Source organism: Condylura cristata, unplaced genomic scaffold, assembly GCF_000260355.1.
Source record: "Condylura cristata isolate star-nosed mole 26May11 unplaced genomic scaffold, ConCri1.0 scaffold00012, whole genome shotgun sequence".
In the NCBI taxonomy this organism is placed as follows: Eukaryota; Metazoa; Chordata; class Mammalia; order Eulipotyphla; family Talpidae; genus Condylura; species Condylura cristata.
In genome coordinates, this window is record NW_004567113.1 from 3,488,091 (window position 1) to 3,502,500 (window position 14,410).

Sequence of the window (14,410 nt, forward strand, 5' to 3'; positions counted from 1 at the left end):
TCTGTATGCACAAATAAATAAATCTTTTAAAAAAAATAAAATTTAATAAATAAATAAATAAATAAAAAAGAAAGAGAAAAGAATGATGCTATTAGTGTCAGAGAAGGGGGAAGATGAATTCCATTCCAAGAGGATGTAGTTTCTAAGTAATTCAGCTTTGAGTTTCTCAACTAATTCTGCATCTCTGAAACAAAGGTTATTTGGGACAAGTATAGACAGCTCTCATTATCTACAGGTTACCCTCAGCAGATTCAACCAAAGATTGAATTACTATGTAGCCAGACCCATCACAGTTACATTGGCACTGACCATCTGAAGTTATTCGTAATTCCCTAAACCTCCAGTGTAAAAACTGTTTACCAAGCATAGACTTTATATGACACCTACACCATTTTACTGCACTTTGCTTTACTGTGCATTGCAGCAATTACATTTGATATGAATTCAGGTCTATGGCACCATTTTTCAACAGTATGAATGTATACTCATACTCAACATGTATTTTGTGACACACATTTTGGTAGTTTTAGAAATATATTAATTTTTTTCATTATTATCACACCTGTTACAGTGATTTGTAATCATGATTGTCATGTTACTATTGTAATTACTTGAGTAAGTAATTACAAGAGAAAAAACTAAATTAATAAGTGAACATGTTCTGTTTCACTGACGGGGAACAAAGAATTTAAATTATCTCATAAAGATAGTCGATAACACAGCAGTAGGGTTTGAGAGAACAGACTCAAATTGTGAAAGAAATGCTACTTATGAGTAAAATGCTGTCAAACAGCATCATGTACGCCAAAAAAAAAAAAAATCTATTATAAAAGGAAGAGTCAACAGATTTTGCAGACTCCATTGTCTTATTTTAAGATGTAGTAATATGCACAAATTTTGCCATTTAATATAAATGACTTGAGCATTTGTAGATGATGGTCTATCTGTAGGGAATCCTGGCACCGATCTCCTGTAGATATTGAGGAATGACTAAACCAGCAAATAATAATTAGGAACTTAAATTCTGTAAGAAAAACAGCTTAAAAAAAGAAGATTCTGCTATATATTACTTTATTCTCCTGTATGGAAAAAATAAACAATAATGGATTTCATTATCATAATATAAAAGAACTTAGCAGAGTCCAGCAAAATCCTGTAACAACTATTTAGCCTGAATACCTTTAGAATATGTCTGGGCACCTGAGACATGATTTTTATCACCACATTTTTATAAAGATAGAAGCTCTAATCCAGGAAAGTAGACTCAACTTTCCAAATCCACTTTCCAAGTAGACTTTCCAAATCTTAGTGAATAACAGGCCAGATTTCCTGATTCTACATTGGAACTGTGAATCTAAACAAATAATAAAAACAGTGTAAAGCAGTTCTGAGAGCGGTGCCAGGACTTCTCATATTTATGTTCATGATGTCAGTATTTTAATCTATGCTTACTTTTTCCTTTTACTAAAAAGGCAGTTTTAGTATTTAATTTCATCACCAGTAAAATTTATACATACCAAGAAGGAAAAACCCTACCTAGTAATTACTTTAGAAAGTGTGGCTACTGGGCTACCAGTATGTAAAACCTGAGAAGTTGCAGTTGGGTGAGGTCCACTCTGAAGTAGATCTTCCAGAGAACTTTCAGACCTAAGTTTCCAGAAGTAAAATAAATTAGGCAAGGGCAATATTAGTTAAAAATTACAGATATTTATTGATGGTCTATATTAACTTTTAAATGTTTACTGGTTCATTTTGGGAAGTGATTTTTATTTTAACTACTATCTCCATCAGGTTAATTTCAAAACCAAAACCCTCACTATCACCAAATATATTGTTTGTTCCCAAACTTTTAAAATGGTTACTTTTGTGTAAAGGTAACACTTTAAGAAGAGGATTGGATGGGAATTTCCATATATTGACTAGATATCTGGCACACTTCAAGGAAAGTTAGGTTCCAAGATATTAAGTTGTATATTATCTTATATTGAGTACGAGTCAAATGAAATTTTAACCAGCTGTGTGTGCTTTATTTCCACTACATAACATTTTCCAGCATCTCATGGAGCAGCTGACTGAATGGCACACTTCAAGAAAGTAACTAGAAATTTCCTTTTTAGTCAGAATGCAAGATTTGTGGTTCTGAAATTATATGGACACTATTTTCATTTATCTGAACTCTACTATTTTTAATTTTGAAAGCCAGAATTAATTTTTATAAAACTGTTACAGGTAAAAATAAGATATAAAATTCAGTATGAGGCTTGAAAGAAGAAAGCACCATATGCATCCCTTACTGGAAAAAAAATTAGAGGAAAAATAAAAAAAAAACATTTGTTATTTTTTTTAAAGCCTATGGATAAACACAGAAAGGGTCAGTTACAGCATATCAATTTTCAAATGGAAGTTGAAAAACTCAGATAAATAACAGAAAAAGAGAGCTATTACCATCATTTATTTAGCATTAACCATACCTTTATTGGAATACTGAAAAAAAATGTTGACAATAGAAGAAAAATGTGATGGCAGAAGTAATTATCATTTAAGAGATAAAGCACAAAGAGTTAAATGAATAGGAAATATAAGTGTATAACAGGAAATAGCAAACTGTGATTCTTTGGTAATATTTGCCTTACCAGATAACATTGTATGGGTTAGTAACTAATTTTTTTTTGTATTTTTATGAAATATTTATATTTTAAAGTAGCTTTCATATTTTTAAAAAGTAATTTACAACACACAAAAGTTGTAAGCACACAAATTTCAGCATCTATTAACAAAGTTTGGAACACACTCAGTTTTATTCATTAAGAATGTCTGTGGCTGGCCCTCCCCTGGTGGCGCAGCGGGTTAAAGCACAGCCACTTCCGCATGAGTTCGATTCCTGCCTGCCCTGGAGGTGACCACATGGCGTGGCAGACCTCTCCTGACCCACCCGCTGCTCCCCTCAGCAATGTACTTCGTAGATCTGCCTGTTCTGCTCCCCACTCTGACTCTGGTGAAGCCTCTCGCTGCCCCTGAGCCTCTGGCCTGTACCCCAGTTCTGTATGCACAAATAAATAAGTCTTTAAGAAAAAAAAAATGTCTGTGGCTATTATAATGTAGCAGAGTTGAGTAGTTACCACAGACCATGTAGCCCAGAAAGTTTAATGTATTTATTATGTGAGACTTAGTGCTCAGCAACCTAGTCTGCACTCTTAACTATGGAACTCTTGCTCTTCCTCTGCTTACTCCAGTCTAACTGGTATTTGATCCCTCCTCAAAATATGTCAAAACTTCTTGACAATTCAAAGTTTCTGTATAATACACAACTTACTTTTCTCCAAAGTTAGTTTAGTTTTGACTTTTCCTTTATCCCCTTATATTCTTCATTTGAGTGAAATCATTCCAGATTTGACTTCTTCCATCTGTCTTATTTCAGGTAGCGTTATGCCACCCAATTCCATCATGTAGCTATGTCAAAATTTCACCTTTCTTATAGCTGAGTAATATTCCATTTTGCACAGTATCATCTTAATAATCTATTCATTTGTCTTTGGGCACTGTATCCATATGTAGTCTATACTGGAGAATGTTTAGAAATATGTACTAACCTTTTTTTTTTTTTTTTTCAGGCACAGTGGTGTATCAATGTCTACTAAACCAAGTTGATTTAATTCCTTATTTAAGGCTGTTGTTTCCTTTTTGATTTTCTCTTTGGCTGATCTGACCACTGATGTAAGTGGAGTTTTGATGTCTCTAGCTACCACTGTATTGCTGTCCATATCTCCCTTTAAATCTTAGTAGATACCACATATATATATTGATGTTCCTTTATATGGTATATATTGATGGGTGTTATATTCATCTGATGTACTTACTGGCCACCACATTATATAAGATGTTCAGCGAGTCTTACTACTTTTCTTAGCTACAAGTCTTTTATCTGATGGCAAGTATCACTTTCCTTGCCTACTATTATTTGTAAAATTGTTTTCCAATCTTTTGAGTCTATGTTTATTACTGACATTCAGCTGGGTACAATAGAATGCTGGGTTTTTCTTTTTGATCTAACCAGCCACTCTGTTCCTTTTCATTTATGGGTTCTGTCAATTACAGTCAAGGTGATTCCTGATATTGGGGGTTGGGTCTTCCCACATCCATTTTGTCTTTAGTTTTCTGGTTCTATTTCCTTGCTTGTATGTATGGGTGTGTTTCTTTAAAATTTAGATAGGAGAGCTCTGTTTATCATTTCTTGTAGGGGAGATCTAGTGTTGGCAGACTCTCGTTTGTCTGGGAAGGTATTTCTCCCTCATGTATGAAACAGAGTCTTGAGGATAAACCATTCTTGACTGGCAGTATTTATTTTTGAGTACTTTAAAGGTCCTTCACTTCTTGATTTGTCTGTGGCATGTTACCCGAAAACTCTATAGAAAGCCTAGTGGGAATATCTTTACAAATTACCTGCTTTTTTTCTGCTAGGCTTTTATTTTCTTTCTTTGTCTTGAAATTGTGGTAGTTTCATTATTATATGAAGTGATGTAGACCTCACTGAATTTAGACAATCAGATAATTTCTTATCTTCATAGATTTGTATAGTTAATTCCTTCCCCATGTTTGCTGTTTCCTTCAATTACCTTTTTTTTTTAAAAAAAAAAATAAGCTATTACCCTGCAATCTCTTCCCTTCTTATGGAATATCTATTATCCTACTTGCCTTTCCAAAGAGTTCTTCCTTTTTAATTATACATCCGTATCTTTCTCTTTCCTTTCTGTGTCCTTCGTGTACTATCATCTTTGAGAAAACTGACAATCCCCCACGTAGTCTTTTCTGCCTTTTGTTTGCTAATTTCTCAGCTCATTCTCAATTTTGTTGTGTCTCTTTTCAACTTTCTTGAGTTCTCTTGCTTTTCTAAATTTTCTTCTCTTTGTGTTTCTGTATTTTATCAATTTTGAACTGATAAGATTTTAATGTTCCATGTTTTTATGACTAGGTTCTACAGTGTTGTTCTCTCTTCTGAATAGTATTCTCTTAAGGCCCTGAATTGACACGTGTGACATGTCTTCCATATTGCCTACTTTAAACATCCTTAATTTAAAATATATATATATGAGGCATGAGACTTAGCGTAGAATGAGGAAGAAGAGAAATTAGTTTTGGACTAAGAGCAAGGGACTAACCCATATTATCAGATAAATCAGTCATGCAAAGATAGTTTAATTTTCCTAACAATTTTTCAGTTGACGTTCTTGGGATTATCTATGTAATAGAAATTAGTGACAAGAATTTAAGATAACATTCAAGTTGAAATTTTACATGAATGTAGCTATTTCTTGCCTTATAATCTTAGGAGCCATATGAAAAGATTAATTTATACTAATTTTATTTTAAAATCTGATTTTTAAAATATTTGTTCTTGCTAAAATTTCACACTCCCAGCATATCCCAGAAAAGCAAAATGAAATCATCTATACTACACATAATCAAATTAAATATCTTTTCCTACCTTCCTTCTTTCTTTTTTTCTTATAAAATTGGCCCATTTCCCTAAACTCCTAACATTTTATTTTGAAAGATATATTTATGGAACCTGTATATTATATCCTCCTTGTCTAATAGACTGGTAAATTTAGACAGCAAGCAATAGCTGTCCTCATCCAGGTTTTAAAGAATCATCTTAAACCATAGGCATCAGTTAAACTCATTCAACCTGTTAGGAATTAAAAGACTTGATAATCATTAGCCTCACCTCACTATTTTAAACTCAGTGGGATAAAAAAACTTTCTCTAATGACCTGTTAAAACTATTATTTCCCCCAATTTACCCAAAATATGTTAAATTTGGTATGATTTGTTTCTTGCGAACATAATTCTTGTAATTCCTGCTTTACTTTACTCAGTACTTTCTAACCATGGTTTTAAGAATGCCTTCTAGACCACAATGATTCATGGTAGTTGAATGGGGGAAGTTGGTGATAGATGTACTACACTGGTAATACCTGATGGAAGTATCCCAATGTTATCTCAATTTTAAAAAAGTAATAAAATAATAAGTACAACCATAAAAAAATTAAGAATGTCTTCCAGACCTTTTTCCTGGTGACGTTAAGTTTGAGCTGATGTATAGTTTAGAAATTAATCTTTTCCTCTTTTGAAAATGTCCACGAGATTTAGCTGATGTATTCATCTAAGTTTAATCATTCTCCAGGATTTTTTTTTAATGCACAGTCTTACTTAGCAAATATCTTATTTCTCTAAATACTTGAGCATTAAATTATGAAGAATAAGAAACTACAGATCTCACTTAGAATCACTTACTACTGGGTGCTTCAATTTTCTCCAGAATGTAAATGTACTAAAATTGTTCTGTATGTTCCAAGGGTATGGGTGACTTTATTTTGTCTCTCTTTTTCAGCCATGGGTATATACTGATGTCATAAAAACACCACACCACTCTAGTTTAGTTTTTCTCTCTTGAATTAACATACTGGCTGATTTATTTTCACCTTAAATGATTTGGGGAGGGGGTATGTAGATACACATTTTTGTAATATGCATGTAGTGCTGACCAAAAAGCCCAGCTAAGAGATTTACTGATTTTAATCAGAGGTATTTCATTCCATTTCTGGAAGCAAAGAATAGGTATGAATTCATCAACTTTGCTTACAAGGGATGTTTTTTATGTAAAACCTCAAATGCAACCATTATCTAACCTGTGATTGGCACCTTTCTAAACCACCAGTTCTTTCAGAGATTTATTCTCAATTAGTTTCATTTTATGAATCACTAGAATATCAGATAGAGAATTAAATGTGTAAAATGACTAATGAAACATACAACACTAACTGAAACATTATAGGTGTGAGGCTAGTGTTAACACATTCTTATGTTCAAACAAATACTGTACTCAGGAGTAATTAATTAGAAGATAAACACCAATCACAGTTGGGTGCCGAGGAAGCACTCAACAAATACCTGTAAGTAGATACAAAAATGAAGAAATTCAAAAGAGAAAACTTGGACAACTGAAACTCCTCTTAAGGATAATGTGATTGCAAAGTAGTTCTTTAATTTGACCCAAAAAGTAAATTAAGATATCTAAATAGCCATATTAGTCACATGCTTTATACTACATTAAATAATATATTTCTTCTTTTTTTTTTAAATAAAATCAAGTCATCATAATGAAAACATCTTCATATAACATAATGGTAGAAAAGCTTGTTCTTCTGGAACTTTCAATGTAGCTGAAATATATAAAGTTACATACATTCAATTAAATTGCATCAAAAGACAGAAAATTAAATCTTCCATCATGATGAAGGCTGTCGTATTATGAATGCACTTACTTTTTTTTAAGTTTTAATATCTTTTGAATTAAAAAAAGGGGGGCCCTGGTGGTGTAATGGGTTAAAACACAGCATTATGAAGCTATCTGCACCGACTGCAGCACAAGTTAATCCCCAGCCAGAGAGCTGAACCACAGAGAACAAACAGCAGACCTCTCTTGAGCCCTCTGCTCCCGAGCAGTGTATTTCGGTGTATCCGCTTGTTCTGCTCCCCACTCTGTCTCTGGTGTAATCGCTTACTGCCCGCACTTATGTATCCCAATTCTTGTATACATAAATAAATAAATCTTAAAAAAAAAAAAAAGGTCAACTTTAGGAGTATCTTCAATACTGAATTTTAGTCAAGAAAACTGTTTAATTTCTGGCTTAATTGAATGAAGTGTAATTTTACTGTGTAATTTACTTCTGTAAATTTTGCCCTTACTTCTGTAAAGGCAATGTGAAAGAATCTATCCAATCACTACCATAAGAACAGACTGAATATGCTTCTAAGGACACCAGTGAATATTCTGGAACATAAAAATCAATTTTTGCATCTTATAATCATTGATTTCAGGGGGAAATAACTCTTATAACTCGTAGACTTCCAAGTTTAATTATTTCCAGAACTAAATAGAGAACTAAGTAATCTGTGAAAAATTTATAGAATAGGAACAATGAAGAACTAAATTCCTTCGAAAATTTTAAAGTACTATTCTTATAGGCACTCAAGTGTAGTAATTACTTCTGTTCAATAGATGGCGACCTTTACATTACAGTCACCAAACCAGCATTTGCAAAGAACAGTACAATTCACTAACTGCTTCTTCATTAATCTACCTTTTATGGGTCAAATGAATATGAACAAAATAAACTAAAGAAAATTGCTGTAAAAAATCATGTTTGGAAATATTTATGCAGTTTTCTGCTTTCTAAGTTTCTATGAATATAAAAAAAATGAAGGTTTATGTTCATGTAACCTAGGCTTTATTCTTTTACTGCTAAAATTCATGAGACAGAGAAATCATGTGATTGTTATTTAGTAATATGGGACAATCTACAAAAGGATGTTTTTCTTCCAGTAACTGTTAGAGTTTGTGTAATGCGGTGACCAGCATTTGAACTTTTTTTCTTTTAAACAGCAAGTAGAGGCAATCACTCTTTGAGTCTTTGAGTACTGGAAAACTGTATCACACATGTTAATTCTTATCATTATTTTATGAAAATCAAAATCACTATTCCCTCTGGAAGAACAGTAAGACTAATAATTTTGTCATGATAGTTTCAGATGACTTTTCCCTAAACTAAAATGCTACTTTATACTTATTTATATAAGCTTGAAAAATTAAATAATAATTAGCCATTTTACTATATAGTATAAATTAAGATCAAGGGAATCACCCTTAAATTTAAAAATATATATATATATTGTGTGGTGCTAGACACATAATGACATATTTTAGATTTATGTTTTTAAAAGAATTATCATTCAATAAAATTTTCTCTGGCTTCTCCTAATTCTCTATTCTGGTAGATTACAGATTAACTATTCATAATTAGTATGTTATTAGTAATATACTGTTGCTACTTACAAAGTATTTCCTTAGAAATAATAAAATTATTTCTTTTTTTTTTTTAAACAGAGAACTAAGCATTTCATTTACTATTTTGAAAGCTAGCTAGGCATTGTCTCATCTCAGGAGTGACTGAGTCACTCATGTTGAAACATGCCAAAATACAAGGAAGACAGATTAAGAAGCATTATTTTCATTTCATTTTAAAATAATGACTCCCATGCTATGTAACAAAACAGTAATATCCATGGGAAAATATTAAGTTTTACCAATTGGGTTATCCAAATTGTGATGATACTTTCAGGCAATTTTGGGTAGTTGTACTTTAACTTCAATACAGAATATTTTGGTATTTCTATGAAAATTTGACCTTAATTCAATTTATACTGAATTAAAACTTATACATTACATAGTATAAACAGCATCCCTAAAGTTCAACAATTAGGGAACTGGAGAAATGTGCTATTTTCTACAACTACTGACCATTAGTGAGTATCAAATATAGTGGGGAAAGAAAAAAATCTGTGATTAAAGAACTTATATTCATATTAGAGAGCAAGGACATGGAGCCAATAACTGTCATCCAAAGTAGAAAATGAAGTATCAAAATAAAGCAAACAGCACTTCCAACTGGTTCCAAGTGACAGATTCTACTCAGAGTAACTTTTTCTCTAATCTGTTAAACTTATTATTAAATTATAAAAGGTAGCTGGTGTATGTTATGGACTAAATTTTGCCCACCTCCCCCCCAATAAACATACTGAAGCCACCAACCCTAAAGTAACAGTATTTTGAGATAGGGACCCTGAGTAGGTAAACCAAGTCATAATGGTGGGGGCTTAATCAGGTTAAGCTTAAAGGCCTTAAAGAAAAAGAAGAGCCACCAGCATTCTCTCTCTCTCCATGTGTAGGAAAAGGAAAGCTCCTATGAGGACACAGCTCTAAGGCAGGTATCTAAAATCCAGACCTCACCAGAAACCAACCCTTGACTTTAATTATTCTAGACTATGAGAAAATAAACTTTTGTTGTTTAAGCCAACAAGTCTATGGTATTTTGTTATGGTAGCCTGAACTAAATAATACAGTATACTTATAATTTAAAAATTTCATCAAAGATGAACCTTATAATCTTAAGAGACCCACATCAAATTTGTATGTTTATTTACTTATATTTATACATACAATTTCTACATAAGTGTCCATATATGTCCAGAGCAAATTATAATGCACATGTAGATTTATACACTGAATGTGCAGATCTTCACTTACATAGCCACAGATAGCTCTAGGAAAGAATATCATGCATTTGAGAATGCCTGGTTTCTCAATTTAGATTTATTATACTAACACCTTTGTCACCTAAGAGCTCAGACTCTAAGATTTAAGACATGTAAACAAAATATTCATAATACAAATTGGAAAGGTGACAAAGAGGATAAAAATAATAAGTTACTTCAGAAATGACAAGATTATTTCCCCCAAGTACTGTGGGGTAGTACACCAGAATGAGACAAGTGGTTGGAGTGCTAGCAAGAAGTGAGAGAACTGTGGAAGCAGGAGTGCTAGCCCTATCATTCTCAGTGGCACACCACTGGAATTGTGGGCAGGATGGTTTTTCATTCTGTGGAATTATTCAGAGCATCATAAGACAGTTAGCAGTGTTAGTCCCCCAGAGCACCCTCCTGACCTTGAAAGATCTGTATTTATCCTTCCAGCATTTTCAAAGACTACTTGGCAGCAACATCTCCATCAGTTGAGGATAAGAGGTAGACCTTTACATGGCAGATATGTTCAAATAAAATTTATAAAGTGACTGGCTAAATGGCTAATAAACTTGGTTCTAAAATGCTACCTATGAAAAATTGTAACATGAAATTATAATAAAATGTTATTAAGTGTTCCAACCAGTTACAAGCAATGACTGTATCTGTCCAGAGCAAATTATAATTTTCTATTTTGAAGTTCTTCATCTCATTGGTTCATACAGCCTTGACTATATTTGACAATTAAACTCTTTCACCTACTTATCATGCCAGAGTACCCCCATACAACCAACAAAAAAATACCCTTTACTTAAGGTAAAAAATAAATGTATTTTTTTCTATACACCTTTTACTTTCATATACCTTTTAGGCAGCACTTACCGGGTCTTTCATTTTGAGTATTCCCTAAATGGTATTGTAATATGAGTTGAAGATTTAAGGCGATCAGAGTGAGAAGTGACAAAAACAGAGAGAATGCTAAGAGAACCATGGTAAAGAGAACCTGAGAAGCAGAAAGTTAAATTGGGATCTAAACAAGAATGACTCCGTGGAGGACTAGATTTTCAGGAAAGCAGACTTCAAGAGAATTTAGAAAGAAGGATGCTTTATAAGCGTCTCTACAATTAATATCGGTGAAAAGGAGGTAACAGGAAGCAAGAGCAGGCAGAAGTTCAACTGCCATACAGGACTTACTGACAATCTCAGCTGACCCTACAGGATGTCTAGAGCCAGAGTGACCCTTCAAGTTGTCACTACCTGGGCTGAAAAGCTTTTCACCTCTTCTCCCTCTAGTCAACTCATTCACTATATGTAGTCAGGGCTGTGAAAGCTGTGGTCACAGAAAGGGTGTGTCTGAATTGAGAAGACAGTGATAGGAAGACCACTGTAGGTTGCCTGCTCTCACACACACAGGAACCACATTGGGGTTACGTCCTGCATTGAAGTAGCATATGGGCAGGCAACATAGTGTCCACCACTGATTCTAACTTCATATTCTAAAGTGGAAACTCAGGGGCAGAAAATAGTCTATGAGTTACAAATTGGAATCTGAAACCCAGAATTTATCATTCCAAGTTTTTTAGTATTCTAACCACAAAATGTGCTGAGGTCTACTTTGGAATGAATAAGTGAGAAAATATTTACTTGGCTTATAGAGTTTTCTAGCATGAGATAAACAAAAGGAATGAATCCAAATAATTCTAGAAAGGTTTTTAGATTAAATTGTGAACAGAGGACTATATGTCAAAGTTCTCTATATGGAACTTTTGTGTTGGATGGCTTTCTGAATACTTTGTAGGGCATTCTGCCACCTACATAGATGCTGCCAAGAAAAATGACATGTCTCCTTTTCCTAGGTCATTCATCAATGGTCTTTCATGGGAAATACTTTAAATTGATGACTATGTACAGGATGGCACAAATGGGATGAGTGTACTTAAATTTAGCAAGGTGATTAAACTTTCTGTTCCTTCATTTTCTACTTTTACTTCAAAGTAGTTAAGACAGTATAATTAAAAACTTCCTATTAAAATTCTATAGCTAGCATTCAGTAAATTATATTGTTTCCTCTTGGCTAGCCCATTTGATCACACTATCCCTTCTGTTCCATGTACTTTCTATCATCTTTCCACCCCAGGATTTCCACAATCATTCCTTTTGCCTTGAACACAGACCTCAAGTCATCACATGAAGACATAACCCCATAAGATAACTTGAGAGAAAGAGTATACTATGACATCCTCTCACAGATATCCACACAATCAACAACTTTCCTTCCTAAAAGAAATTTCCTTTACATAAACTTATTTTATTGTCTTGGTAACATAATTGTGACATTTCATCTTGTCTATATATTTATTTGTTATTTGCTACTTAGTTTAGAGCACAGGTCAATGGCTGGCATTTTAATGTTTAAGAATTATTCACATAAAGGAATGGATGTAGTAAGTGAAAGAATGAATGCAAGCAATGTTTATGATTCATGTGACTTTAAATACACATCAGAAACACAATAGTGAAATTGTTTAGGAGAAATCACTCATTCTATATTTCTGAATAATGTGAATAAAAGAAGACACTGCTACTGAAGCTTTCAATTTCATATTTTTCATTAAAAAGCTCTCTAAATTTTTAATCTGAGTCATCCTAAAGGGCATAATGAAGTACAAAAGGAGTGTATCTCTATTTCCACAAATAATATATTTTCAAAGTAACAAAAATATCGACTGAATGTGAGACTAGTTATTATATATTCTGGTTGGTAAAACATTTTAACAATGTTGAAAATTCTTAAGAATAACTTTTCAATTTTTATGTTAAAAGACTTTATAATAACAAAGCCTATACAAGAGAGACAAACAAAAACAAGTCATAAATTAGATCACTAGACTTAGAATAACATTTTTGCAAGAAACTTTTACAATTTTTGGCTAGCTTTTAAGCTAGGAATAAAAAATATCTCAGGAGATACACTGAGTGCAAGAATTCAACCTCTGACAGAGTTATATGGAATGTCCTTTGTGATACTGGCTGAAATTTACCCTCACTCTAAAATACGGATCATTCCATTTATTGATGTCTGCATATTCAGTGAAACATTACGTGATTTGTTTTTAACTAGGCCAGTTATTCTTTTTTTCTGAACCTACTTCAAGTTACAAAGTTCTATCTCTCTTCTTTATTAGGGAGGAAGTCTTTGATTTACCAAATATTCTTTCTCTCATATCTCTCTAGTTACTTTAGAAATATAGTTCTTGGTGGAAAACACCATGTTTACTCTGTCCACATATTTATAATAATGAGAATTTTATTATATCTTCATTCAAACATAATCTTTGGACACTAATGAATAATTAGTTGTTATAGGAAAGCCTGGTGTAAAAAGTAGGTTTTCTTATAGAGGCCACTGAAACAGTAATAATGGATAGATAACAGGATCATAAAATCACAAGTAGGTAAAACAACTGATACAATAAAAGAAAGACAACTTATATTACGGAGTATAACAGAAATAAGCAAAAAGAAATCTCAGAACTATTTTTAAAATGCTGATATGTGCCAAATTTCAAATAGTAACTAGTTACTGTTAGCTTCCCCTATATTATAAAGCAGTAGTTCTAAAATGTAATGACAAAATGAAGAAAACCTGGGAAAATTAAAATTTAACCTTAAAGGAAGGTAAGATTCATAATCATTTTCAAACATTAACACTATGATTCTATGTTGTGCCAGAGGCTATATTACTATTTAAGGAAAGATGTTAAGTAAAATAACAAATAAAGGAGGAAAACTGAACATAGACCTTGATTATATTTTACTCACATTTTAGCAATCTCATGAAGCCAAATGTCCTAATGAAATGTCACTTTACCTATGTGATGCTACAAGTCTATGGCATTATTACTAGCTTTAAGAAAACAGAAAACAAGTACAAAACTAAGTTACAGGCAACTTTATTACAACACGTTTCCAAACTTCAAATTGCAATTATCATTGAATTATATCTAATATATAGTACATTATATTACAAGACAGAAAGCCTTCTGGTCTGAGATTTAGCTGCATAATTTTAGACAGCTTCCTACGAATAGCAGCAGTGCAGAACAATTCATATCACTATGTAAAATATATGTCACATAAACAATCATTAGTATTGCAATTACTTTGTTCATTTCCTGTTTTAAAATCACAGCAAAGAGATTATTTCTATATTTCACTAATTAATGACTAATAGTTTTCTACACCCTAAAAACATCTACTTTAGAAATAC

The 14,410-nt window shown here is 32.6% G+C and overlaps 1 protein-coding gene across 7 annotated transcripts in view; it reads right to left on the minus strand.

Annotated features, from left to right (window-relative positions):
* The window catches only part of PDLIM5 (PDZ and LIM domain 5), a 211,599-nt gene that overhangs the window by 61,739 nt on the left and 135,450 nt on the right, over window positions 1-14,410 (minus strand). The window contains exon 9 of one of the 7 annotated variants that reach the window (XM_012724209.1): window positions 1,534-1,647. The exons of the other annotated variants lie outside the window; for them this stretch is intronic. Coding sequence (XP_012579663.1) covers window positions 1,534-1,647 — 114 coding nt within the window. The remainder of the gene's footprint in view (window positions 1-1,533; window positions 1,648-14,410) is intronic. 7 annotated transcript variants of the gene reach the window in all.